Source organism: Pseudopodoces humilis, chromosome 11, assembly GCF_049639895.1.
Source record: "Pseudopodoces humilis isolate 2021_Gansu_Grassland_sample_001 chromosome 11, ASM4963989v1, whole genome shotgun sequence".
Lineage (NCBI taxonomy): Eukaryota > Metazoa > Chordata > Aves > Passeriformes > Paridae > Pseudopodoces > Pseudopodoces humilis.
The window spans coordinates 6,952,448-6,980,209 of record NC_142210.1 but is presented as its reverse complement, the minus strand read 5'-3'; the positions used below and the strand labels follow the sequence as shown (position 1 = coordinate 6,980,209).

Sequence of the window (27,762 nt, the reverse complement as noted above, 5' to 3'; positions counted from 1 at the left end):
TCCCATCAGCAGGACCTTTCTGCTGATCTGCCCCTACAAGGAGAGCTGACCTGAGCTTAAGGGAACCTGATTGTTGTGTGCATGCTCTGACCTAGAGCATTCATGTTTTCAGTTTTGGCAAAACCCACAAGTAAGCATAACAATTTAGCAGCCCCAAAAAGTTAAATAATCAGCCAGGCTCATAAAAATCTCTTCAAATAGTATCTCATTTCCTGCTGTGCATTTTATCCAGAGCAATCTTGAAGGGGCTTTGAAATAAGCAACAAAGCAAAGTATAAATTATATAAATTACATAAATTATATTATCATTTCACTCTCAGATGAGCTCCAGCACCTGTTTGACACTGAGCAGCATCACTGCACAGCAGGCTGCAGCTGGAAACAGAACAGCTTTTTCTATAGAAACTGCAGGTGGAGTTCAGAGTCAATATATGTATATAAATATATTCCAGAGTCTGGAATTTCATCAGAATCCTAAGGATAACATTCCGTTCACTGCTTCTTGTAAAAGTCTGTAAAACTTAAATTATTAAAAAGGTTTTCCTCCAGCCATTCTTACTTTGGATTGACATTTCTTCACTTGACTCTAAGTTTCAGTGGTCAGTAAAATCACAAAGGAATTATGCTCTGGTAGAGCTTCCCAACAGGTATTGCATGTTGGAATTAGATCAGGATTTCCAGTGAGGGTGCAGGGGACCCTTTCCAAAGTTTGTTTCACATCTGTGAAGGGGCCATGCTCATTACTAATAACTCCCACCAGGGAGATGCAGGTATCATTTCTTGATGCAAACAGCATGCTAACATTTCCAGCAGATTCGTCTGAAATTGCTGCTTCTCTTGACATCAAGAAAACAGAGTGCCATGGCAAAGAAATAATCTGGAACTTGCCTTCCTGCTCTCCTTAGAGAAATCTCTCTCTTCAGGCCAGCTCTGTGGGAGTATAAGCAGAACCTGGAAATGGTGCTTTACCTGCACAGCACTTATGGACAAGTGTCTATTGATGGAAAACAACAAAGTAGGCTCAGAATTTTAGAAGCCTGCTGTCTGTGCATTTTTATCTTACATCTGATCAGCTTCAGTGTCTTCAGAACAGTCTTTAGCTTCCCCTAGAGAATCTCTTTCCTCTGCTGGTCATATATTTTTACAAAATCTGTAGAGCTCAGTGACTTCTGCATTCATAATTTAAAAACACAAAAGATTGAGAAAACATGACCTGGATTCTGTACTGATGAAACAATGTCATTTAAAAAAGAAACTAAAGCAAATACTACATTTCCTATTCCATAGCAATAAGTAAATTGCTCATAGTATGTTTAGAGTTAGAAGTGTGCACAATGAACCATTTACTAATCTATCATCTTTCCATCCACAAATTAACCACACAGGATTACAGAACAGTCTGGGCTGAAGGATCATCAATCCAACTTCATATTCTCAGTGCCACATCCAGAAATATTCAAAGGGATTTTGTAACATATTACAATTTTGAGCTTGCATGCAAACCACTCCCTGCACCTGCTGTTACCAGTGGTTATTATTTGACATTCTGTAACTTTCTCATCTCATTCACACACTTTTAATAGTTATGTTCTCTTATCAGACGGCTTCCAAGCCCAACATATAACTACCAAAATATCTTCACAACAGCCAAAGGCAGATGAAATCTGTACCATATTTATAGGGAAATAAACATTTGTGCAACAACTGTCAGGTGTGCCAGTGCTGGTTTACTCCCTCTACAGATACATGAGAGCATAAAGACAGGAAATTAAAAAAGCATTTGAAGCAGGGGTACTACATCAGCACAGGGCATGAACTCAGCCTGCATCCAGAATTTCTGGATGAAGCAGAGTGCTGGTCAGGGTGGCATTCCAGGTGTTTAGATTCAGTCAGATGCAGTGGTTCACTGGGACACGCGGATCCTGCTGTGACATTACCTTCCATTCTATGCCAATCAGAGCAAGCACTGCCAGAAGCAGTCCAGATTGACAATAAGCCCTTACAGCTAATGAGCCCCTGTCTATCTGTGTTTAAGCTGGCTGCCTTCCTCTATGAACACCAGAGCAGCACTGCCTGCTTCCAGTTCCCTATTAAAAGTATTTTTATCACTCTTCAACAATACGCAGTGCTCTTTCTTACCAAAACCCCAATTACCACATTGCACACTCAAGTCAAATATTAACAGGTAAAACTCTCCCTAAACCTGCTTAACTCTGGGTTCACAGCTAAAGGGTTAGGCACACAGCTGAGAGCACATTAATTGATGAGAAATGTCATCTTACATCAGTCCTATTACATAGTCATGGACATTATTTAATCCCCCTTGGAAGAGGCTTAAGCAAAAAGACACCTCTCTGGTGCTTGAGGTAGGACTCAAGCCATTATTATATATGTTGTCCACTTGACAGCTAAAAATTCCTTCAGGATAAGCCTGAGTTATGCACGTATGAGTGCAGCAGAAAAGCACTACAGCCAGTTACTTATAAAGGTTTGGTTGTTGAAGTTTTGCTTTTTTAAAGGCACTGAATTGGTCAAAAGCCTGTCATGACTGGCACTGCTAAAGAAGAACATTCAGTATGCAATCAGTTCAAAAAGGAAAATGAAATTAGCAACCAATGGATCAGTACTGATTCATCAGGAACCAGGCTTGATTTCATCTCTGTTAGTCACCACTTTCGGGGGCAGACAGACTTTTAAAAAGACTAAATAGTATTACAGTCATCCCTCTCATCATCTAACTCTGCAGAATCCCTTCTTAGATCGCTCTGCTGATGACAAAACTGTTTGTGCCTCTCCAGTAGCTGCAGCTGTGCCCACAGGGGTCCAACCAGGAGCAAGAGAGCACTCGGTGTGCCCAGTAGCTGGCCCTGGACCCTTTAACCTTGCAGTTACTTCAGTCACTGCTGCACACACCCCAGCAGTCACACAAACACCCTGCAGACAGCCCTGCAGCTGCCCTAGGACTTCCCTTCTGTCCTGCAGCTGGCCCTTGCTCCTCAGTCTCCTGGTTAGGAACGCCTCCGAACAGCTGCCTCTGTACCTGCTCCAGGAAAGATGGATGCAAGAAGCCACATTTTCTATTTGCTATTTTCCATCTTTTATCCTATGGATCCTGTTTTGCAAGGACCTACAGCAACAACTTCTGCTCCAACTTCCCCTTCTACATCCTCCCATGACCATTCTTCAATGGCATCTGAAATCCTGTGTCCTGGGGTGATGTTCCCATGCCATATTCCTGCTTTATGCCCACACCTGGGTCCTGGAACTTGAAGCCAGGGGAACTCCTCGGTGCAGTTTGTGTGCAGTTCTCACAGACTCCCCAGCTCTCTCTGCTGTGTGGCTGGGACAGTGTGTCTTTGCTTTTAGCAAGCTCTTGTGTGTTAGCTGAGGCAAGAAGTTTTCCTGGGACTGTGGCTGCCTCTTCTGGAAGTGTTCAGCTCTGCTCCCAAAACCATCACCGGGAGCCGCACGCCCGGCGGGGGATGCCCCATCTCGGCTCTGGACCTCGGGAGAAGCCAAGCAGGACTCTAAAAGCTTGCTCCACAACGAGAAGGTCTATTATCTAACATTATCCATTCTCTTTTTTTCTGTGCCTGCGTGCACTCTGCTTCTTAAATAAACAGGTTTTTATCGCTTTCCTCCCAGAAATTCCTTTTGAACCTGTGAGGAGGGGCTGACAAAACATACCTTTCTTTAGAGGACAAGTTCATTTCAGGACATTTCCTCCTAATTTGTCTCAAACTGAGACAGACTGGCAAACAGATTCTTTTTTTTCACTCTGTCATAAAGACCATTTTTAGAATGAAAACTAGACTGCTTTACATTTCAAATGCCATCATTTTTCTTTCACCCCACCTTTTTACTTTCACAAGAAAAAAAAGATGAAGGATGATTTTGGTCAGGGGATCCTAAAGGAATAGCTTAAGTGTAATTCTAAAACACTTTTGAAAATGGCTCTCCAGGACATTTGAAAATAAGCTTAATGGTGTTTGATTTCAGTTTGAAGGAACTTTACAAAGTTCAGATTCTGTCACATCTCAACTGCTTGAATAAGGTCATAGCACTCACATGCAGCACAGCTATTTTCATGTGCAAGGCAAGAAAACTGAGAGGAAACCAGAAAACTGACAGGAAAAATTATGCTTGTTTATATTTCCATATAGAATAGGCTTTACTAATTTCAAAAATAACTCTGCTGAAAAGCGTAGCGCTGATTTTAGTACACAGGCTAGCAAAGCCGTAGAATACCTACAGAATACATCTGTGTTCAACACGAATGGCTCACTTCAAAACAACCATCGCAGCTGTCGTTACTCCTTCTTCACCCCACAAGGGTGTGAGCATCTCACACTGACACCTGTTCACTTAAACCACGGGCAAGGAGGCTCTTTCCCAGAGCACAGGATGAAATCCCTGTGCAGCTCACCCCTGGTTTTGTCTCTTTTCCAGAGGCTGTTTCCCAGAGCGCAGGATGAAATCCCTGTTTTTGTCTCTTTTCCAGAGGCTGTTTCCCGGTGCGATTCCCGCTGCACCGCACGGAGCCGCCACCCGAGGGCGCCGCAGCGCTGCCGGGGATCCGCTCCCTCCGCACCCATCCCCGGGCACCGGGAATTCCGCCTTTAGAGGCCTGCCCTCCCTCCTCAACACACAAATAATCAATCCACTGCAGCTCACGCCAAGCCAGCAGGCAGCACAGTGTGCAAGGAGAATTTGAAACTAAAGAAATGGAGCAAACAGAAGCGAGGAGGGCGCGGGAGGGACGGGACGGCAGCGCTGCGCTGGAGGATCAGCCGGGCTGCGTGAGGCGGCAGCGCTGCGCCGATTTCATTCACGGGACAAGCACACATCATGTTTAAACATCACTTTCTGAACAGCACACGACGAAACAGCCCACTCCTACATCAGTTTCAAGCCAGGAGCAAGATCTCAAGCAGAATTCCTTAAAGCAGCAGCTTTTAGTCCTGCTCTATCGCTTGATTACACCGTGCAACTGCTCGAGTCAGCGTTTCCCAGTTAGGACAGCTAAACATCAGTGCACCCCTGCAGAAAGGCCATTTATCAATTCCGCGATAAATAAATCCCCACCAATTCCTCTTTTCATTGTTCAGCTAGTTACATTTGTTACCTTAATTCAAATATAAATCCACTTGAAATTACAAACTGAATCACAAATCAGGTCAAACTTCAAAAGGTAATGATTAATGGACTTCAATAATGCAGTTTGCTTATCACTTTATCTCCACAGCAAGGTGCAAGGTTTGTGAGAATGATCTCAGCCCTGCAGCTCTTTCCTTCAGCACTTCTGCTGGCACTGGAGATGGATCAAGTCTTTCACTGCTGCAGACCCTCTGTGTGTAGAAGAGATTAATGTATCTTAATGAACTGTGCATACACAGAAGAATAATTAGCTTTTGCCCTTTTTAAGAAATTATTTTTACATTAAAGATTTGGTTCTGTCCTCCCAGTGACCCTCAAACAAGTGAGCAGGTACTGACAACCTGCAGCTGTAACCGAAATTTGGCTCCAGATTTCCTTAAATTCCCCAGGTTCCAGGTTTCTCATCAGTGCCCTGACCGCTGTGGAGGCCCTTTCTACTGAAGAGCTATCAGTGCTCTTTAGCACCCCAGGACTAGAGAGATGGAGCTACTGCAGAGTCCCCACTGACAGCCAAAATGCTCAAGGGTCTGGAGCACCTGACATGAGGGTAGAGCTGGGTCTGCTTAGCCCAGAGAATAGAAGGTTCAAGGAAATCTCATCAAAGTGCATAAATACCTGAAGGGAGCTCTAAGAGAGATCTTTACAGTGCTGCCCAGTGACAGAAGAGGCAGTGGGGGCACAAACACAGGGGGTTCCTCCTCAACATAAAGGAAAAGTTACAGGGTCTCTACCTTTGCTAGTTATATTGGGCTCTAAAAGGTCCCTTTCACCTAATTTCTACAGCCAGCTCACCTTCCAGATTCTCTCTTCCTGTTTTCCCTCCAGCACACAAGTAGGGATGATGACAAGCAGATCCAGTCTCTTAGACAGAAAGGTCATCACTCCAATGTGGTACAAAAGGCCCAAATATTCTATCAGGATTTCCAGCTCAGTATTCATGAAGTGTTTACTTGCTCCTGCCCAGACTGGGGCCCAGGACAGATCGAGTGCAGAAGTTAGAAATGCAACAAGCAGCTTAACAATATCCACCTTGTTGCTGCAAACAGCTAAGGAAGTCACAATGAACATAACACACAAATACACAAAGAGACCCCAGAATTTTATTTAAAGAAACATGTTCAAATGCAGCATTGAAAACAGAGAGAGTGGAATGCCAAGAGTCAGAGAACTTATGCTGAGTTATGTTTTCTTTGACAAACTAGCACCATTGAATCACAACTCACAGACTAATTTATTTCTAGAGGTTAAAAAACCTCCATCATTATAAAATTTCTAGGAATTCTATTAAAAATTGGCTCTCAGTTTACTACTCCTACAGAGATGAAAGCAGTCTGAAGTTTTCATATCTACTCATTGTTCAAATTACCCATAACAGACAGTTTATTCTTAAGTCTAAACATCCTGATCAAGGGGAAAAAATGTCTAAAAAGTGACTTCCACAAGTCTTTACAAACTAAACAAGTAAGAAAGATCTACTGTGTTATAAATATACACAGTACAACATATACAAGTCTGGTCTTACAAAATAAGAGCTTCCTAGTCCATAAAAATACTAACTCAACTACAAAGATTTCTCATTATTGAGTCAAGCTGTCTCAAGCAGTCACCATAGCAATTTCTTAAAACTCTGATTTGTTCCATAGCACAACAGCTTGAACGCGTTCACAATGGGAAAGAGCCCAACACTACACCATAACACTGATTTCTAGCCCTAATTTCCCACTCATGTTTAGTGGTACTGTTAGTGTTTGCTATCTATTGTAATGTCACAAGGCCTTTACATGTTTCTAGACTGTGTTTGAACTATTCAAAGTGCTGAAAGTGCGATCGAAGAGTAGAGTTTTGTATCCCTTTTCCAGTACACCCTTCTCTGGCACTGGCAACAATAGCCAAGGGTTTCTAGGTCTGCGAGGTGCAAAAGGCACACGCTCATTTGTACATGCTCAGGGAAGTATTCACACACACATACATGCACTTTGCTTTAAGGACCTGCCCCATAATATTAGAAGGCTTCCTCTGAGTAAAAAAAATTCCTTACAAATGCCTCAATGCAGACACCTGGAATTCCTCATAACCCTGACATGAGCTGCTTAAAATGACTGTGAGATGGTGGTGGAAGAAAAAAGTAGTTTAAACTTACTCTATCCAAGTATTGCTCTGGAACAGAGAAACACAAAGTCTGTGCTCTCTCACTCTATCAGGGAAGGGCCAGGTTACATTCACCCACGTGGTTTATCACAACAGTTAACAGCATTTGTGAGCATACACATACACATAACCCTTGGCATTTGTTCTTCTACTGAAGGCCATCTGCAGCCTGAATGAAAAGAAAACTATGTGGAGAATGTTCCAAGCATTACCCTTCTGTGCTTACACCTAATACAAGAAGTAAGAAAACTGAAGTGTGCCTCCACCAGAAAACAGATCACTGGCATAAGTTACCACTGCCTCCTTTCCTCCTTTCTCTACAGTGCTCTCCTATGACATGCATCGTAGTAGCTTGTACTGTTAAAAATTAGGAACATATCCCTCTTGACAAAGTCGACAAATTTTTCTAGTGGGCACATTGGCTTGTTGGAACGTTTATAATGATCCTTGCAAAACGAGGTCTGGAATGTGACATCAGCACCGTTGTACAGGATGCGGATAAAGTGTTCTTTGGGCCTCTTCCCATCCTGCCACAACTCAAAAACTAATCTGGCAGCAAATCTGGGAAATCTGGCCTCTGTAATGCCCAAGGCACTAAGAACAGGTGACAAGGTGACATCATGTGCAGAGTAGAGAACAAACACTTCTTCCTTCTTGCCTTCTGCAATACGCTGCAGCCGATTGACAGTCTGGTTGAGGAGGGGATGAGTAGCCAATAGTGCATACAAGAAGTAAAGTTTCTTTTGCTGTCTTTCTCTCTCATCCTCCAACTGGTGTCTCTTGATTACTTTGAAGTGTTCCATACCAATGCAGCCAGCTTTGGTACAGGGAAACGAGACATTATGACAGAAATAGCACAAGAGAGAATCTATTGGGTTAGAAGCTCTCAGCTGCCTGGTGGGAATGCCCACAATCTTTGCCATATCCACATATATTTTCTCCAAATTGTTGTTTTTCACCCGTAAGCTGTACTGCCTGCGCTGCTCCTCCTCTAGGTAGTGGTTTCTCATGGGACAGTCGCAGCTTGCCGAGCAAAAAATGGTGCTCCACTGGTGCCTCATGTTAATTTTCTTCCAGTCAAAATCTGGCAGAAAGGTGTAGAGCAGCGCCAATGCGCTCTGCAGGGTTCTGCTTTTCCCTGTGGTCTCCAGGTAGAGCTGCTTGGCTGTCCAGTCACCAGGGAGCAGCTTGTGTTTGTTGATATAAATTTCTCGGAGCAGCTGTCCGTTTCGTAGATGTTGTACAACCCCTGAATTTTGACAGAAATTACAACACATGATTAGAATCTTTGTAGTTTTGCAAAAAAAAAAAAAAAAAAAAATTTACAGCTAGTAGCCTTACTGGTAAATTAACAATTTTTAAAAGGTTATAAACTTACAAAACTGAACCACACTTACAAGGACTATTAAGAAAACTGTCTGAAACATGAGAAACCTGCTATTCTTCAGTATCTCTCAGGTTCTAGGAACTAACCTGAAATACAGAAAATAATTTGTTTCCATAAAATTTGCTTAAAACCTCAGTAGTTTAATATTAATTCTTTGGACTAAGACACAGACTGAATGGGTCTAACATGACTATAAAAGTAAGGTGTTTTTGAAGACTGCATCTCAGACAGGTTTTCAGGCAGAGAATGCTGTGCCCCTGAAAATTTATGGCAGCCAATAAAACCACCAGCAGTCAGGACACAAACACACAGAATGTAAATTAGTGTGTAAATTCACAAAAGAATTGTGAGGTGCAGCAATTGCATCAAGCGTCCTTCTCCATCTTCCTTCAGGGAGTATTTAAATTGCTTGATAATTTATGCTAAAGCTCTGTTTTTATCCAGCTGGAGAGTGTGTCCTTCTTATGTGCCAAACCTCTGCTCCAGAATCCACATCTCTTGCACAGCAGCAAAGCAATAGGAGTGAACCCCTCACGCACTAAAACACCTCTGCATGCCTTGCTACAAACCACAGGAGTCCCCAGATGCCAGCTCAGTGACACAATCCGTGTGTTGTGTGCAATCTCAGTGGTGTCCTGCCTTGCTTTCTCCTGATGCCACTTTACACAACTTGACAGTTGGCCAAGGATTCCTTCCAAAGGGATCCCAGAACACACAAGGATCTGACAGGCACCAGATGTGTAAAGCATTTCCATAACACAAACATCAGGTTTGTCTGCTATACCAGCATCTCTTGTAGGGTCCCTCTGAATCACAACCCTATCAGTAACAGAGCACCAGATCTTCCACAGGAGAGACTGACCCGTGCTGTTTGTCTAAAGGAGGAAGTTTGTCTAAATTGAGGAATTCTGAGGTGTGAAGCAACATGAAAGAAATGTGCTCTGACCTGCCAAAAAGGAAGTTAAAAGAGATGCCAAGACTGAGCAGTGTGTAACAGGATTGTCAAGCTATAGGACAAAGCATGGTTTCTACAACTGTTGCCACTTCTATAGTTGAGTGTCTAACACTTTATCCATATCCCAGCATAACCTAGGATATGACCATGATAAGCCTCCATGCAAAAGCATTTATGTCAATATAAAGAGAATCAGAAGATCTCTTTCCAAGCAGACTGTGTTTAACAGTGCAGAGGACGAGACAGAGTTGCTAGGGGAACTCACCTGTCTGTGTAAGCTCTCCCATTTCACACAGGGAATGACTGGGGAAGTGAGGCAGGCTGCTCAGAGAACCATCCATTTGGGCTGCAGACCCTTTGGACATATGCTTAATGAAGGCTTCAAGCTGAGGATGAGAAGGTTTCCTAGAGAGATAAAAAACCAAAATGTGAAAACTTCCAAAAGCGCATGGGAAAGCAGCTCGAGAGAGTCAAGTATTCCAAGTATGTCAGCTCAGAAGTTTCATGATGTGAGGTTATTTCCCACTGAGACAACATCTGCTCTTACTTAGGACTTTTGCAAGTATGGAAAAGAAATCTAACTACTTTCTATCTACAAAAGAACTACAGGGAAAAAGATGTCATGTTAAAATTATGATAGCTTTCACTAAGTAATTTAGACCAATTTCTGGGGGTTGCGTTGAATTCAGTCACTAATATGTTATGAATTAAAATGAAAAAGAAAATATTAAAAAATCCTTAAGAAAACCTCCAAACCTCTCTCCAGGTCCTGAAGCACCAATGGTCTTTAACAGCACAGCCAAAGGCAGTAACAATCTAAAGGAGTTCAAATACAGTACTTAAAGTAGATGATCTTGAAGGAATTCTCAGATTTTGTAATGTATGACCATAATCTCAGCTCCTACTTCCTCCAGCCTCAAATCAAATAGCACATGTAGTCTCAATTCTGTGGGACTGGCAAGCAGTACCCCTGGAATCATTGTTTGGGTTACTACACTTTAATCCAGGAAGAAAGACGCCAGCACTGCTGGACACATACACAAGTAAAATACCCCCATTATGGAAGTAAGGAATGCAGCTGGAAGAGATATTCACTAAAATATCCAAGTTAACTCACTGAAACAGTTTAAGTCACTGAAAGAACAGTTACATCTCCCACACTGCACCGTAAATTTCAAATACGCCATGGACTCAGCTCACTGTGGTACTGCTGTGCAGAAAGCTACAGGTACAAGAAAGTTCACAATGTAACCTAAAGGTAATCTGAACCTTTAAAAAGTAATTCTGTGATCACATTCCTACAGCAAAAATGCATTACATGAGTGGGGACTTCTTTGCTAAATGTCAGCAGTTATCAAAGGTTACGCAGTCACCTCTCTAATTTTGTGCAGAACTAAACCAGAAACTGCTTGGCAATCCAACTCTGTTCCAGATGGTTCTTGTCTTAATAGGACATTCAGCTTGAATACAGTTAATATATTCTCATGTTGCTTAAAAAAATAAATACCAAATAAATGCTGTCAGGGATCTCTTACAAAACTCTAGGATTTGTGTTTACTGCTCATATTTACATTTGTTAGAGTGATAAACTATTTTTGATATAAAAACCTCAGATCTTAAAAAGAAACCCGAGTTGCAGGATGCACCAGATGGAGCAATAGCACCACTAAAGCAGGAATGAGAGTCTGCAATCGAAGTTTACTGGGACAAAGACATCCATGCTTACTTAGAAGAGCCAACTGAGAAACTCTCATACATGAGAGGACCTCTTGCACAGCCTGCATATACAGGAGGGCTCATAAGAAACAGTGTCTGTCGACAGAAAGGTAGCTCAGATCATTTTATAAAACTTGTATTTTTCCTTATTTAATTTCTTTCCAGGAAAAAAAAAAAAAAAACTGGCAGGAAAATGTTACAATTATGCCACTAAGAACTGCCAGTAAGAAAAAAAATCAAAATGAGCCAAAAAGCATAATAAGATTAAAAATCAAACTAATTTTTTCATTAACTTCATATTAAATGAAAACCAGCCAATTTTGATATTCTAAATCCACAGCTTCTTCTGTATATTGTAATTTTAACAAGGCACCTGAAGATTAGCATTTGCAAAGCAGATAAAGGAACAAAGCCTGGTTTATGTTTCTGAAGCAGTGGATGCCTTCTGTTGTAGAATCATACATTAGAAGCTTATTCCAGCTCCAGATGAAAATTTCCAACAGAACATTTTGTACATCACACTATTTTCACAGCCCAGCAGTGGAATCTAAAAATGGAGGAATTAAGTTGAGAAAATTAAATTACACCCATTAGCAAATGGCTTGTTAAGCTTATTACAGAGGTAGCAGGCTGAACCACCAATTTTTTAAATTTTGAACTTTATAAAACTACACTTGAATAAACTGACAATCAAAATTTTCCATAAACTCTGTTCACTTAATTAACAAGTTCTGCAAATATATGTGAAAGAAAACTAAAAGAACATTATCCATTCTGCTTCTTTTGCTGCTTTACTTACAAAAGCCTGGAAGAATTCTAATGGAATCAAATCTGAGCTGATAAATCTGCCAGCAAAAACTTGTGGGAAGAAAGGAAAGAAGAAAGAAAAGTATTTATCTGTACTCTGCAAAAGGATTTTTCTGAAAAAATGGCAGGCAAAATAAATTAACTTTCAGAACAAAATCACAAAAGGGATAATAACTGATTTTATATTCCAGTGTATTAATAATACCAGACATGGAGATGCAAGTTACTTAACTTTGGATTACACTGTATTCAAAATGAACACAAGATAAGCACATGCCTGCAGAAGTGCATTACGAAATATGACTGTTGGATATCTTTCTGAATAGAAATTCAAAGTTTACTTCTTCTTAAATAGATATCCCTGTACAACTGCGCAAACAAACACCTATTTTTCTCAGCAGCAAGATTTGCAGCAGCACTCGGGCTCCCAGCTGACAAAGCATTCCCTCTCCTGCTCCAGGACTTGGCTTTTATTTAGAATATGAATCCTCCTGTTGAATTGGCCAATTTACAGATGCTGCAGGAGATGGAGTATCCAGGCAACACGGCTGAGGCTGCTGGGGCTGCTGGAGCAGGAAGCAAAGGAAATTGCTCAGTTACACAGTTGAAAAGGCTGAATTATCCTTTAAATTTTATTTCCATAAGAGTAATCAGAAAATAAAAATTAACTAAAGACTTACCCTTCTGTAATTTTCCTGGTCTTACAATGGCAGGCTACCACATTTGCAAAAGGTAGGAATATAAAAAATATTTCAAATTTTGTCAGAAAATGGAACAGCTTTTCATTTAAACCAAATAACAATAGCTACACTTCCCAGTTTTATCATTTGGTTCTCATATTTAAAATCTGTTAATTTGCCTTTTAATGATTTTTATTTGTGTACAGTAGAATACATTTTATCTGTAACAAAACAGAGGATGCTTCTTTTCCCTCAAATAATTAATTCAGCTGGTATTTTTGTTATTTGCAACCTAAGCACTGGGATAATAGATCCTAGATTGAATACTCTGGTCTTCATGCACTAGCATTAAAATGGACCAACATTTAAATCTTTAATCAACATTTAAATATCTTTTTGCAAAGGTGTTAGAATGCTTTAATATCACCTTTTATTGCCACACTGTAACTAGTGTACATGGAAACAAATATTGCACAACTATTTGAACTGTATTATATATTTCTGCCAGGAAGAGCTGGCCTCCTTCAATAAAATTTCCTTTCTCCCTGAGGAGTTGATACAAAAATGCATGGCAAAAGCTGAGAGGACCAGGCTTCTCACAAGGAGCTGAAGAGCCCTCAGTGCATCATTCAGTGAGTAAAAATGTGACCCCACCAGGCTTCAGACACACAGAAATCACTTTTCTGTAATCACACAACACAAGGTTCTGCCTGCAAACCATACCAAGGGTGAGTCCCTTTCTCTTTACTTGAAATGCAAAAAATAACTTTAGAACTTCAAGCAAAAATAACATGTGTTTTCTGTGAAGTTCAAGTAGGCAAAAGAAAGTGTGAGATCAAAGGACTGCACTGTGTGCTTTTTAGAAAACAAATGAATGGAAGCAGCCACTAAACCAAATAATAGAACAGTGTAGTCTATAAAAGAGATCCTAAGGCAGTACTGGTACTGTTGGGGATTGTTTATTCATAAAGGTCTCTCAGCTTGTACATTTTTATAACAAACTCCTCAGTGCTCCCCTGGCAGGGACTTGGAGTGAGAGGATCTGTGAGGTCCCTTCCAGCCCAAACCATTCTATGGCTCTGTAATTCTGCTTCACTGCTATGTGAATCTTTACAGAGGCCTCAGGAGACCTTTCCTCACCTGATTCTGGTCTGGATCCTACCTTGACCTCACTCCAAGTCTAATCCACACCCCCTCTAGCTCACAGTATACTTGTCTCATCTCCCATCGCCCAGCTCATCGTTGTGGCAGCTCCAAAACATGTGCATATTGAACCTAAAACTTCAGTATTTGTTACTAAGCTTATGATGAATATCAACACCTTTCAAAATGTCTTCAAGTATATGCTAATTAACCCAGCTTACTATCAAATTATAGCAGTCTTCTGAAATCATTTTAGCATCTTCCAAAAAGCGTTTCTTCTCTCTCACATACAAACTCGTGAAGAAACATTGTGTATTTTTTACTTTTGACACTATAAATGTGAGCTTCGTAAGGGAAAAAATGTGTGGGATTCATTTATTTCCCCCATAAGCAAACACTACAATGAACAGATTTTCGTAACATCATAAAAGGAATTTTCTTGAGGAAAAAAGTATGCATTATTTTGTTCCCTTTGGAAATTTGCATCCAGAATAATAAAAACGATAACAATAATATTAATTGAAGTTTTAGATGGAAGAAGTCTCCAAAGCATTTAATCCATTTGCTTATATTCATTCCACACTTACATGTCACAATCCATAATTCACAAAACCCAAGCGTGACCTCAAGGCTATTTTGCATATCCATTAGAAGTCCATGGGGCTGTGGCATAATCTGCTAAATTAATGAATTCCATCAGCTGAATGCCAAGTCAAATAAAGAGCAGCCTGCATATGAGCAGCTTGCTTATCTGCTGTTGTAAGTCCAGAAAGCTTAAACAAGCCAGACTTGCCATCAGACATCTCAACAAAACTGCACAGCAGCAAGAAACCCTCAGTTCAAAGGCAGTGATTACAGACCCTGTCACACTCCCCATATAAATACATTTACAATCAAGCAACACATTTACATCACAAAGGAATATAAGCCTGACAGCCAAACACAGCATATAACTTCCTGATGCTGAAGTAATGAATGTTCCATTCAAAACAATGGTTTAATTCTACCTTTATTCAGTAAGGTCAGCTTCAACACATCCAGACAGAATGGTGCAGAGCCAACTCCTTTAATCTTCCTGCTGCCCTAAATTAGGAGAGGAGATGCTCTTTTACATAAATTTTGTTTTTGAGGAGACAAGGTCTTTCAGTGGCTGTGAGTGGTAAGGGAGATGTCATTTACACAGTGATGCCTTAATGCCTCACAATCAGTGAGAGCCACTGGTATCCCCACTCTGGCTCCTCAAGCCCAACTGTGCCCTCTCAACTGCTCCACTTGGTCAAAGCCACACTACTTCCTTGCCTTTTAGCTTTTCTGACTCCAGGGCCTTCATGTTGTACTCCTTGCCTGAAACTGAAGTGGAAACAGCTATAAAAGCTTTTTTGACAAACACAAAACTGAGGTCTCATGTGGCACACTAATATTGAGAAACACAGCTATTCATCTACCACTGTCACTTGCAGTTAACATCTTTTCAATAAAGCTTTCTCACACACAATTCTAGCATGACAGATATTAAGATCAGAAGATCAGAGCCTTTAGGAACTCCAATAGAAATCTGGATCATATTTCTCTACTTAGTATTTCATGCTGAAAATAATCTCACCCCTAACTGGCAGATCATTAAAAATGTTAACATAACTATTAGCAAATGATTCATTTTCCATCTTCTTAGAATTATTTTTTTTTTATTAAAAGTAACTCCCACTCCACTCTGCGGCAGAGAGAACTGAAGTTTGGTCTCCTCTCTGCAGCCTCAGGATTGCACATCTCATTTCAGTTTGCAGAGGACACAAAATGCTTCTGGGGTTAGGTACCTCTCAAGGAAATCCAACTTCTCCTGCAGAATGTTGGACCAGACCCCTGGATGATACCTCTTGACAAAACAAACATTTTGGTGGAAACACAGAAAAGCAGCAACCAATGTCCACCCTCTTGGGCTGCCTGCGCACACCGCTGGATGGTGCACAGTTTTTCATCCACCAGAACCCCCAAGTCCTCTGCAAGGCCATTCTCAGTGATTTCTCCCAGTCTGTACCCATGTCTGGGATTGCCCTGAGCCAGGTGAACCTCTTGACCCTCTTGAGTTTCTCGTGGACCCACTTCTCAAGCTGGACACAAATTTCTTGTCACTGCAAACTTGCTGAGAGTGCACTCTAATTCCAGTGCCCATGTTATTAATGAAGGTACTGAGGAGTGCTGGGCCCAGAGCCCTGAGGGACAACACTCATCACTGGCCTCCACGGACACAGAGCCGCTGATCACCTCTGCATCCATTCAGCCAATTCCTCATCCACTGAACAGTACACCCTTCCAGTCCACACCTCTCCAGTCTGGAGGTAAGGATGCCATGAAAGCCTTACAGAACTCCAGGTCAGTCTTCCCTTGACCACCATCTCAGTCACCCCATCATAGAAGGCCACCAGACTGGTCAGGTATATTTGCCCTGAGTAAAGCTGAGCTGGCTGTTCTGGATCATCTCTTTGTCTTGCAGTTGCCTAAAAATTCCTTCCATGATCCTCCCAGGAACTAAGGTGAAATGTTCTTTCAGCATGGTGTTAACATTTCCAGCACACCAGAGCAAAGCCATTTGTGAATAAAGAAATAATGTTCTTGTTTTTATTGTGTGGAATTAAAGACAGAGGAGATTCCATGCTATTCTGGAAAAAAGTATTTATGGTCCCTCTGCACTGCTTTGTGTACCTACTGTGCCTCTTTTCCTGAGTAATGTTTGCAGGAACACAACAAACAGCCCTCAGCCATTGAAATCTCCACACCTGACACTGCTGAGGGCACAGCAGCATGAAGGGGTAGATTTTCCCAGAGGTTTTGCTCACATATTTTTCTCTTAAGTATTCAATAAGTTCACCAGTAAGTTCTCTGCTGGAAAATCATCATCATCCTACTTTAAAGCACTTACCTATAATCAAACAAGCCATGGCAAAGGTTGGCAAATTACATCATCACTGTTTTTTTTCTACTGTTGTACACTATAACTCATCTGTATTAGTGAACAGAATCTAAACAAATAAAGAAGGTTCTGCCACAAAGAAGCAATTCAGATTGTATCTGCAGCTCAAAGTGATTCAGGTGTAAAAACAGCTCTCAGCAGCCTACAAAGACATGATGTTAGACAAAAGCACTATACTGAAGCAGAAAGGAAAATGATGTGTTAGTGGCAGTAAATAACAAATAACGAACAACTAACTAACTTGTGACAGATCTAAACAAAGAGAGGTAACTACAGGAAAGGGGTAGTTGTCATGTAGCAAAAAGCACTTTCTGTTAACTTGTAGTTTAATAGTTAAGTCTACAGCTTCCATTTTTTCCTGAATTTTCACACAAATCATTAAGGGAAAACTCTGATAGCCTAAATTTCTGAAGAGTAGAAGGAAAAATAATATAAAATACAAATATAAATTTTCTTATGGTAGTGCTGGACTGCCCGAGAGCTTTTTGTATTCAGATGAAGGGAAGCGTGCTGAGCTGAAATGGAAGAGATCATCTCAAACAATGCACTTATATTTTCAAAATGTAGAGACTTATCTAAGAGGAATGGTAACCTAAATATCCAACTAAATAGCTTTTGCTTTTTAAAGAAATATGAAGAACTTACTCTGGTCTGAAGTGGTAACATGCAATAGCTCTTGTTTCAAAGAAAATACTGTGCATCACTGATGCAGGGGTTGGTCTTTTAAACCATGGCAATACACAATGGTCAGAAGTCACAATGTACTTCAATGGTACACAAATTATTTCCTGAAGAGGAAAAAAATTACTCTCAAGCAAAAGACAAACTCCAAGAATTTTACCTGCTGGGCACCAACATACAGTCGATGTCAGGTCTCTTTGTCTTGGGAATAGCATACAGAGGATACCTATCGCCGTGTCGAATCAGCACTTGAACTGACACCAGCTTAAAATAATGAGGGGCATGACCTAAAATGAAGAAAGAGAAAACAAAACAAAAAGAAAAAAAAAAAAGAAAAGAAAAAAAAAAAAGAGAGAAAAAAATGTTACCTGCATCCACTTTCTTTAATTAAAAAAAAGCTGGTATCGTTACCTTGATAGCTTTGGTGTTGCAATGAAAGAAAACACTCCTAGGCAATTACAATTTACCAACCCAAGAAAGACTTCACTTCAGATTGCAAGACAAGTTATACAACACTGAGGTTCCTAGCACATCACCACAGTACGTCTGAAGTCCTCCAACCACACAAAATATTACTCAAGCACTGAACTCTGTCAACACAATAAGGTTATTCCACTTTTATAACGCCTCTCTTCTGGTCCCCATCATAATGATGGATTTTGCAGCATGTCTAATCTGGATCTTTTCTATATACTAGTCTGAGATTTATTTGATAACTATTATTTGGATATGCTAATGGAGGACTTCATTCAAACTTGCTGCAGCTGCTGTGGAGTAAAGAATGCAAATATGCCTTCTAGCTGACCACATCTAATGGCTTACAACTCCAAAATTAATCATTTCTGTGGGGTTTTTCTTCCAGAATGCCAAGTCAACTGTCTGAAATGCAGCTGATGTGTAACAAGAATTACAATTCAAATACTGAATATCTATATCTCTCCCAACCCTTTCAGTTTTAGGCCTATAGCTGACTACTGGCTGAACACAGACCAATTTCCAAAAATCAAGACAACGAAGAGGATCCAAAGGGAAGGAAAGAGCAGCAGCATGTTTTGAACAATTTAATGTAATTCAGTGACCAGCTGGCATTTGCTCCACCTTCTCCAAGCATCAATGAACTGGCAATGCACAGAGCTATCATTTCTAATAACAGCACGAAGAAACAAGCAGCTAACCTGAGGTCTGCCCTCCCAAAGCCTACCTTCCATGCTGCGCTCAGCAATGGTGGGAATATTGCAGTAAACATGAGCTTCATAAACGGGGTCTATGACAGGAGGCTCCGTCAGCAAATCAGGCATTATTCTCTTCCGGCTCTTAGGATTCAACCCATCTTCCCTGACAGGGTTTACTGGGATTAAATGCACTGAAAGATACAAAACATACACCATACACTTTCAGGAGACTTTAGGGACATATAGGATTATGACTTTTTTTATCATTATTTTTAAGTAATTATGCACAAAGATTATGGTTTCATGAAAGGATGTCTCCCAACAGTATGCAGCAACCTCACTGTGATTATTTTTCCTGATTTATGCAGCCCAGAAGAGCTCTTTGGCTAAGTTAATGTTTGGCTAAGACTTCAGGAACAGATCTGGATGTAGAGCAACTCTGAGTTTTGCACTCTTACTAAAGCTGCTTTTCCTATCAGTCTCTCAGCATGAATCACAGAAAAAGAGCCACAATAGGTCTGGCTGTCTCTCATCATTTTAACTTAAAAACTGACACTGAAGGACATCAGCAAAAGACACAGCACAGCTTTGATGAGGGTAGTACAAAACACTGGGAAAACAAAGTAGTCAGGACTGAATGACTGGATAATTCATAATTTTCCTCACTAATCTCTGCCCTTACATTGCCACCTTGTCAACCCTAAACAATCTGGCTTATCTGAAAAAAAAAGCACAGAAAAATGTCTTTTTTGGCATGAAACTGAGACTACCAAAAAAATGTGAAACAAAGAAATGCAGTAAACACACCCAGAGGAGAAAGTAACTGAAATACCACATGCTGAAGACCACTAAGTTTTCTGACATGTAGATGAAAGTTGAAACATATCTAAATGTAGGGCCAGAGTTGCAATGACCCTGCTTTGATGTGAGAGCATCAGTTAATTTATGAGTCTTACCAGACTAGTAATAATAAATGCCTCTATTCTATTTTCTGGAATTTTAATCAGAAGCTTTAGAGGTGAAAAAGAAGAGGAAAAGTGTTCATATTTTTACCCCATTAGTCTTCTATTTTTAGAGGGGAAAAAAAAAGAAAGAAAAAAGAAAGAAAAGATGAGACAACAAATTTCAAAGCAAAACTTTACTAATTCTTCTCTGTCAGTTCCTCAGTTCCATCTTGACTCCCAGTTCCAATTTCAGGGGTGAATTTGTTCCACAATAACTAGTGTACAGACCAGGAAAACCAATGAAGACAGCAAACCAAAGCAAAACACACACAGATTTTAAGAACACATAGCCAATAATAAACACAGGCTCTTTATTCTTACACTGCATTATGCTTCAAATATTTTTATGTGGTTACTCTTTGTCTGCCAAAACCACAACCCAAACATTTTCCACAGCCTTGCTAGTGCTGTTAACAACGTCAATACCTGCCAAGTGCAGTGACTTGAAACTTTTCATTAAGCTGTTTCAGATTTTGCTTTCAGCTGTGTTTGGTGAGAATATTAAACAGTAATTTTGACTTTGGACACTTTAATTGTGGAGCTCAGCTGCCATTTCAGCCTTTATCTACCAGACTGACTTTTTAGCTCCTTGCTTACACTCACAGTGTAGTGAGACACTGCAAATGCCTGCCCAAGAAACTGGCAAAAACACAGAGCAAAAACACACGCTATCTGTCAGAGGCTGGGAACTCTGGGCTTTGTAGTACATTTGTACCTGGGGTATAAATCCCAAACCCAAGAATGTCACACAGGGACTCTGCAAATAACAGCACTACAGACAGCAGCTGTCCACAGTTCAAACAGCAAATTACACCTGCGTTCTACTGGCCAGCTTTCCAAGCCAGAAAAGGTTACAGCAACAACTCCCAGCTTTCTGCAACAATTCTCTCTAGAGCAACCCACAAACAACATTGCTTCTGCTCCCCTAATGTCACAGACACAGAGCTGGCTGAAGTGCTCAAGAGGTCATGCAGCTCAAGTCAGCTTAGACACAGGAATGTTTCAGCAGACAGGGGAAACCATACCCCAGTAGCAAAAACCCCAAGTCACTGCTGATCCTAAATTTTGGTTGGGAGATTTAAAAGCAAAATAAAGATCCTATTTTTTTTATTTTTTTTTTAATCTAAGGCAGCTTTAACCACAAAAACCCTGGACAGATCCCATTTTTGTACTGAGACTATTAAGGGCAGAAGCCAACAGATGCATACTTTGGCTTTTTAAAATCAAGTGCCTATGATTCCTGAGGCCAAACACCTTGTTTGTAGAAAGCAAATCTCATTTCTAATCAGACTAGTTTAATAAATACCGTAACACTTCTTTATTCTTAAATTTGTCTGGCAAAGCACTAAGTCTTACAGAGAAGCATCTACTCTCTCTAAAATATTAAAAATAAAACTGAAGATTAATAATAACACTGAATATTAAAAATAACATTGAACACTAAGAATAAAACTGAATAATAAAAATAACACCTGCCAGAATACATGTTTGCAGTTTAAAAAGCAACTGAAAGAACACTTTAAAAGGAGACTCTTAAGTCAGTACAGCAGGTATGGGTACAATTTAAGAATATTTTTGGACTGGAAACAGACTCAGAGATTAGAAATATCAATAGTTCATGTCATAGCTGGTAAAACCTGTCCTTATTGTACAGTGAATATGCTTGGCCTATACAAGGGAGAAGAAAAGACATGAGAAGCAGGATTTGCTTTTAACACACTGGAAATAACGCATATTGGGGGAAAACAATGGCAATCAAACTATACCCAAACACATGGGCCGTCTATTTAATGAAGCTAAATAGAAAAAGGAATTACATGAAGTGGGCTCCAGTCTCTGCAGTCTCCTAAAAATCTCCACCAGGTGCATAGACACAAAAATAACAAGTATTTCAGAGTTGGGGGAATGGGGATAGGAGGGATGAGGGGAACAACAGCGAAGAATGACAACACAAGACCAAGGAGAGATGAATCTCAGCTGGAGCTGCTTTCCCACTGCTCAGCACAGTCACCCTGAGGATCCCACCCAGCCACACTGGTCCTCCTCACCCCCTGGTAAAGCTCCTCAGAAGCTGGAACATTCCTGCAGTTTCAGAGCTTTAGGATGAGGATCTCAAGCAACACATCCTCTCTTTGTATTTCTGGCTGAAATACAAAGAGGTATTTTCCATGCTCTGAGCTGTTTGTCAGCTATTTCCTCATCTCCTGCCACTCCCTGGACACTGTTAGTGCCTCGTGCATCTATGATGTTCTCTCCTTCCTCCCTCCCTTCTCATTTCAAGTACTTGGCCTTCATGCTCCCTTGCTGTCTTCATTTATCTCCCTGCCTTGCTGTCCAGTCCTGCTTCACACACCTCACCCTCTCCAGCTCCCTTTGCACACAAGGCTCAATTTGGTCCTTCATTTTTGTACTCTCTGTACCACACAGCAATTCTCTAAAGCTCCTTGAAGAAGAGCTGACTGTGTCTCTGTATCCAAGTATTTCCCTACTGAAAGTCCTCCTCCGCAGTGTCAATCCCACCTCTGTCTCCCACATGGGTTTTCTGGTCCGTTTGTAACAAACTGCAAACAAAAACCTACAGTATTGAACTGATACAGCTCAGAGAGGAAAGGGAAAAAAAAATAAAAAATAACTTTTAAAAAGCCCCTCACATGAAGCTGAAATTTGTCTTTTTTCCATACTCAGTTCTGCTCTTCCAGATGTAAATCATTACAAGGTCAGAATACTGCTACACAGTTTTCACATTGTTTTTTACAGCTTAGCACTATTTTATGTGAATTTCTCTATTAGTTCACAGTAACATGCACTTTCCCAAAACAGAAGGCTGCCAGTGTGCACATAGTCATACTTAAATCTATGATTAAGAGAGGTTTTGAGAAGGATTTTTCCACTGCTATGCCTTTCAAAGCTCATGTTTCACTGCAACAGGAATACAACAATGTAAACCAGAAATGTAACAGATTATTTTGATGTGCATTTACCGCAGCCAAAGCAGTTAATAAAATAGATCTGAAACATATTTCATCATCTAACTGGAAGCTTTGCCAACACTGAAACTATAAAGAATATGGACATATTATTACAGAGGTAGCTTGAGAATAGAAAGGGAAAGAGAACACATTTTATTTCCCAATATTCATAAACTTATTTTTATACCTAAAGAAGCTACATAAAAACCATTTTGAAACAATACTTTTGAATAAGTTATAGTAAGGAAAAAAAAGTAGAAAGTTAAGAAACAATAAAAGGAAAGAGGTCAATGCAACTCTTCACAGGGTCCCACCAGGCTAAAATTGTTTGAAACATGAAATAAATTCTACTGCTGCAGAATCACTCATTCAAGAATTCTTGCAGCTCCAAACTCAGATTATTTTTTTAAGTCAACACAATTTAAAAGGAATAAAATCCAAATTCTGATACTAAGTCTAAACAAAAAACCTCCAGGAACCTTTATTTTAAATCACACCACAGAACCTGAAGACCATATTCTAAAATGAAGTCAATAGCTTGTCTAATAAATGTGTTTAAGAACAAACCCAGTGGCGTCTCAAACATTACGAGTATGGTTTTATTTCCAGTGTACCTTAATTAGGACCTATTTAAAGAGCAAAAAGTTAAAATGTCTGACTTCCATACTCCCCTCCACCAAGTTCCTGAATGCCACAAAATATATAAACCCCCCAAAATATTAGACAAGTAGTTTCCAAGCAAGAGAGATGATCGTTCAGAAGTGCTTTCAGTTAAATGACTGCAACAATTCCTACACAGCAACTAATCCCCTCTGGAAAAATGTCAAGTTTACCAAATCAGATATTGTGCTCAGAAGCCTAAGCACTCAGAAGTGCATGAGGGCTAGAAAACTGACGTGAATTTGACAGAATTCAGTACATCAGAAAACCAAATACACAACAAAGTGCAATTCATGTAAAAAGAACACCAAATTAAACACAAAATCACTTAATTAGCAATTTCTCTCCCTCCTGCACTCCTACTTTCAGCTTGAGATACGAAAGGTAGCAACACTGTTTACCAAGAAGAAATACATTTATCCATGAAAAAGAATCAACAACATTTACCTAAAATCAGAAAGACAAGCAATAAAACTGATTTCCATTGCTGTTTTCCCTTGTAGCTCCAAACAGCCTGAGAAGCAGCAGCACAAGTAGCCATGGTAGTCTCAATTTTCTGACTTAACAGAGACGTGAAGTTTATCTTTTATAATACAGAAGGTTCTTTCAGCCTCGTGCAAACATACTATTTAAAATAGTCAAATAGAAATGCAGCCACACAGCAGAAATGAAAAACAGCAACCCCACTGTAAGTAACCTTATGCTGATGCGTAAAGAAAAGCCAACATGCATGTCAGAGAGCACAAAAAGTTATTCATCCACTTCCACCTTTCCCCCCACCACTTTCTGCTCCTACCAGGGCAGTAACAAGGCTGCCTAGCACAGAGGAGAACACTCAGGCTTCTCAAAGTCTGCTGATGAATGTGGACTTCACAGATTCATAGAATCATTAAGGTTGGATAAGGCTTCTAAGATCATTGAATCCAACTGTTAACCCAGCACCACCATCTTTTCCACTAAAACCTGGCCCCAAATGCCACATCCACACATTTTTCCTCATATCTCATCTACAGCTCCCCTGGCACAACTTTAGAGGATTTCCTCTTGTCCTGTTCCTTGATACCTGGGAGAAGAGACTGATTGCCACCTGGTTATACCACCTCCTTTCAGGAGGTTGGAGAGAGAGATAAGGTCCCTCTGAACCTCCTTTTGTCCAGATTAAACACCCCAGCTCCCAGCTCTTCTAGTTGCTCTCTCCCTGAAAAAAAAAAAATGGAAGCTAGAACATGAGTACTGTACAGAAGAACAACCCAGAAGAGGCAGGAATTCTTGAAAACAGCTGGGGTGGGGGGAAAAAAGCTGAAGAAACAATTGGGAAAAAAATCTGAAAAACAATCTGGAAAAAACAGGTAATGCACACATGGGCTGAAGAGCACATTGTTCAACACTGAAGGTCCACTGCCAATGGAGAAATGAAGCAACCTGAGCACAGCACTGCCAGAGCTCTGACATCCTGTCCCCCTGGGTATGACTCCTGCAAGTCCCAAGTCCGATCCCTGCAAACCCCCACCCTCATATCCCTGAGCTGCACACCCCCAGGATCAGTTTTAGAGCTCTGCATGGATTGCAAATGCACATTTGGGTATTAATGAAGTTCAAATGTGCCTGATACACAACCCACCTTTCTCATTTTCTTCTTCTGTATGGCTAAATAAAGGCTTTGACTGGCTCAAAGGTAAGATCTGTATTAACAGCAAGGGCCTTCATCCATAATGCATAAGGCCACAATCACTAATGTGCTGTATTTGAATGCTCAGTAATCACACAAACAAAAAAGGCTTATTAACCTCACCATGGTCAAACTACCAAGTACTATTAAAAAAAAATTACCATCAAAGTCTTTTGAAAGGCTTTCTAAGCCTGTGAACATAAGTTTCTAACGTTAGATTTGGTATTTATATAAAATATGAATGGAGCTACTAAATTTTTACAATCTTAAATTTTCACTGGCTTTTACTTTAATTAAGCTACACATTCTAATAAACGCCAGTAATTTTTACTTTAAATAAAACCCCTTGCCCTACAGAACCTGAAGAGGAATTTTGGTTTTTTATGTAAGATCTGTCCACACTGAACCTATGAAGAAGCAACAATCCTGTGTCTTTTCAGTCTCAACCATTTAACTAATTTTTTCATCACAACTCTGCCTTTCTCCAAGCATTTGCACTTACATTTCCTCTGCTCTTGCTGTGTGTCCTGCCTGTTGAGGAGCAAGGGGAGAAGGGGTCCCTCAAGCACAGATGTGTTCCTGGGCAGCCACAGCCCCCTCTCGACTATAGAACAGACTCTGAGCTTCAAGGTTTTCTTCCCACAGTGCTGCTAAATTCTCTGAGCACAATTACAAAGGAGAAAATAAGAAGAGTGATGGGGGAAGGTGGGTAACAGAGAGAGAACAGTGGGGGATGGAGAAGGGCACACACTTTAATTTAACCTGGAATAGCAACAACAAAATACTCTGCCTTAACAAACCCCTGAGAAGATAAAGAAGGCTCCTTGGAGTGTAATTTCTCCACAATACTTCAACCTAACAATGTGTGCATTCCAAGGCGACAATGGTACAGCCTTCAGATTGCAGCAGTGCCAGGGCAGCAGAGGTAAACACCTCCCTCCTTAGACACTCAAAATGTTACCTACCCAATCTGAAAGTGGATGATTCACACACAGATTCATCAGCCTTAGTATGAAAGAGGGTAGGAACTTCCAAGCTCATGGGATTGACTAAGCAGCCAAATGGGAGAAAACCACAGATCCCCTCTGAGGTTCCGACAGTTTGCAAACACTCAGCGCCAGTGGTGAGTTATGGGCTGACACATGCCCAGACACATACACCTATTTAACCCACTCAATTTTGCGACTGCTGCTGTAAAAGAATTCACAGTAATTTAGAGATTTTTCAAGAAGTCTTACAGCACAATCCTATTGCCAGCAGCCTACGTGTCAAGTTCGAGGACAAACTTTAAAAAAATATTCACAAAGAGTATTTAGGTGTAGCAAGCAAGTAGCAGATATCATTGTATAAATATTCTTTTCATGGTAGTGCTTCTAATCAAAAGTGCTGAAAAATGCTTGCTACAGCAGCCTTGAATACCTGCATTTCATACTTGCAGAGCCATGGCTCTGCCATAGCCCTCAGCACAGCATATTTTGACACCAGACATTAAAGCCCACTAGAATAGTTCTATCGATCCTATCAAATAACCATGGACATCTCCCTTCCTACAGAAAAAAAAAAAAACCAACAATTACTTTGGAAGACCATGAGGAATGCTGCAGCAGACTTGTGAAACAGAACATTTTATTTCAAATTCTTACAGAGAAACTTTAACCTGTCAAGAGAAATTTATTAAATTCACATTGCTGGGGAGCTGGGTGGAGGAGGAAGGTGTGTCCATTTCAGTGCACTCATCTTTGTTGGGTAAATTTCTGCATTACTTGGGTCAATATCACAAAAACACTGCTTTTAAAATTCTGTTAAGGGCTATGTTTGTATCCTCAAACTATATCTTCAGTTTCATAGTGACAATATAGAAGTAACAGTCACATTTCCTCCCCCAATTACTTCTTGTGATTTAATCAAAAAAAAGAGGCTGATTTCCCTTTTCCTTTAGCCTTGCAGACTCAGTCACCACAGAGCCTGAAGCATCAGGTCCCTTCCTGCCCTCCTCTACCTCGAGAACTCAGCCACAGTTAGTCTCCATCCAAAATATGCTGGAGATGGGAGCAGGGCAACTTTTTCCAACTTTTTCCAGTTGGAAGAGCAACCACTCTTCCAACTGGAAAAATACCCAGGGAAAATCTGAAATTAAAATGCTGTTTTCTCTGTTTAAAGTGTAGGAAATGTAAGTTTTCTAAAGCATCCTGTATATCATAAGTTCACTGACATTCAACAGAATGACTAGGTTGGAAGAAACCTCCAAGATCGAGGCCAACCAAAAACTAGACCACAGCACTGAGTGCCACATCCAGGTTTTTTTTAAACACATCCAGGGATGGTGACTTCACCACCTCCCCAGGCAGACCATTCCAATATTTTATCACCCTTTCTGTAAAAAACCTTTTCGTAATATCCAACCTGTATTTCCCTTGGCACAGCTTGAGACTCAGGGAAACTAGGAGGCTGCAGATGTACCTCAGCTAACCCAGTGGAAGTCAGATCTGATTGAAGGAGAATAAAAGTGAGCTCTAGAGTTATTCCCTTTTTTAATGTGCATGTTTTGAAAAAAAATCACAGATATTAGGACATAAGGAAAAAAAAACTTAGATTTAACACTGCTCTCCTGCCATGCACAAGCAAAATGGAAGTCTATACATACAG

General features: G+C 40.5%; 1 protein-coding gene across 4 annotated transcripts in view; it reads right to left on the bottom strand.

Moving 5' to 3' along the window:
- Positions 1-6,235: 6,235 nt before the first annotated feature.
- Positions 6,236-27,762, bottom strand: part of PXYLP1 (2-phosphoxylose phosphatase 1) — a 48,750-nt gene continuing 27,223 nt past the window's right edge. For all 4 annotated transcript variants that reach the window (XM_005527021.3, XM_088061267.1, XM_088061268.1 and 1 more), the window contains exons 3-6: positions 18,844-19,005; positions 17,803-17,929; positions 9,913-10,052; positions 6,236-8,554 (exon numbers count right to left, since the gene is read on the bottom strand). In XM_005527021.3, coding sequence (XP_005527078.1) covers positions 7,623-8,554; positions 9,913-10,052; positions 17,803-17,929; positions 18,844-19,005 — 1,361 coding nt within the window. In that variant the 3' untranslated portion in view covers positions 6,236-7,622. The remainder of the gene's footprint in view (positions 8,555-9,912; positions 10,053-17,802; positions 17,930-18,843; positions 19,006-27,762) is intronic.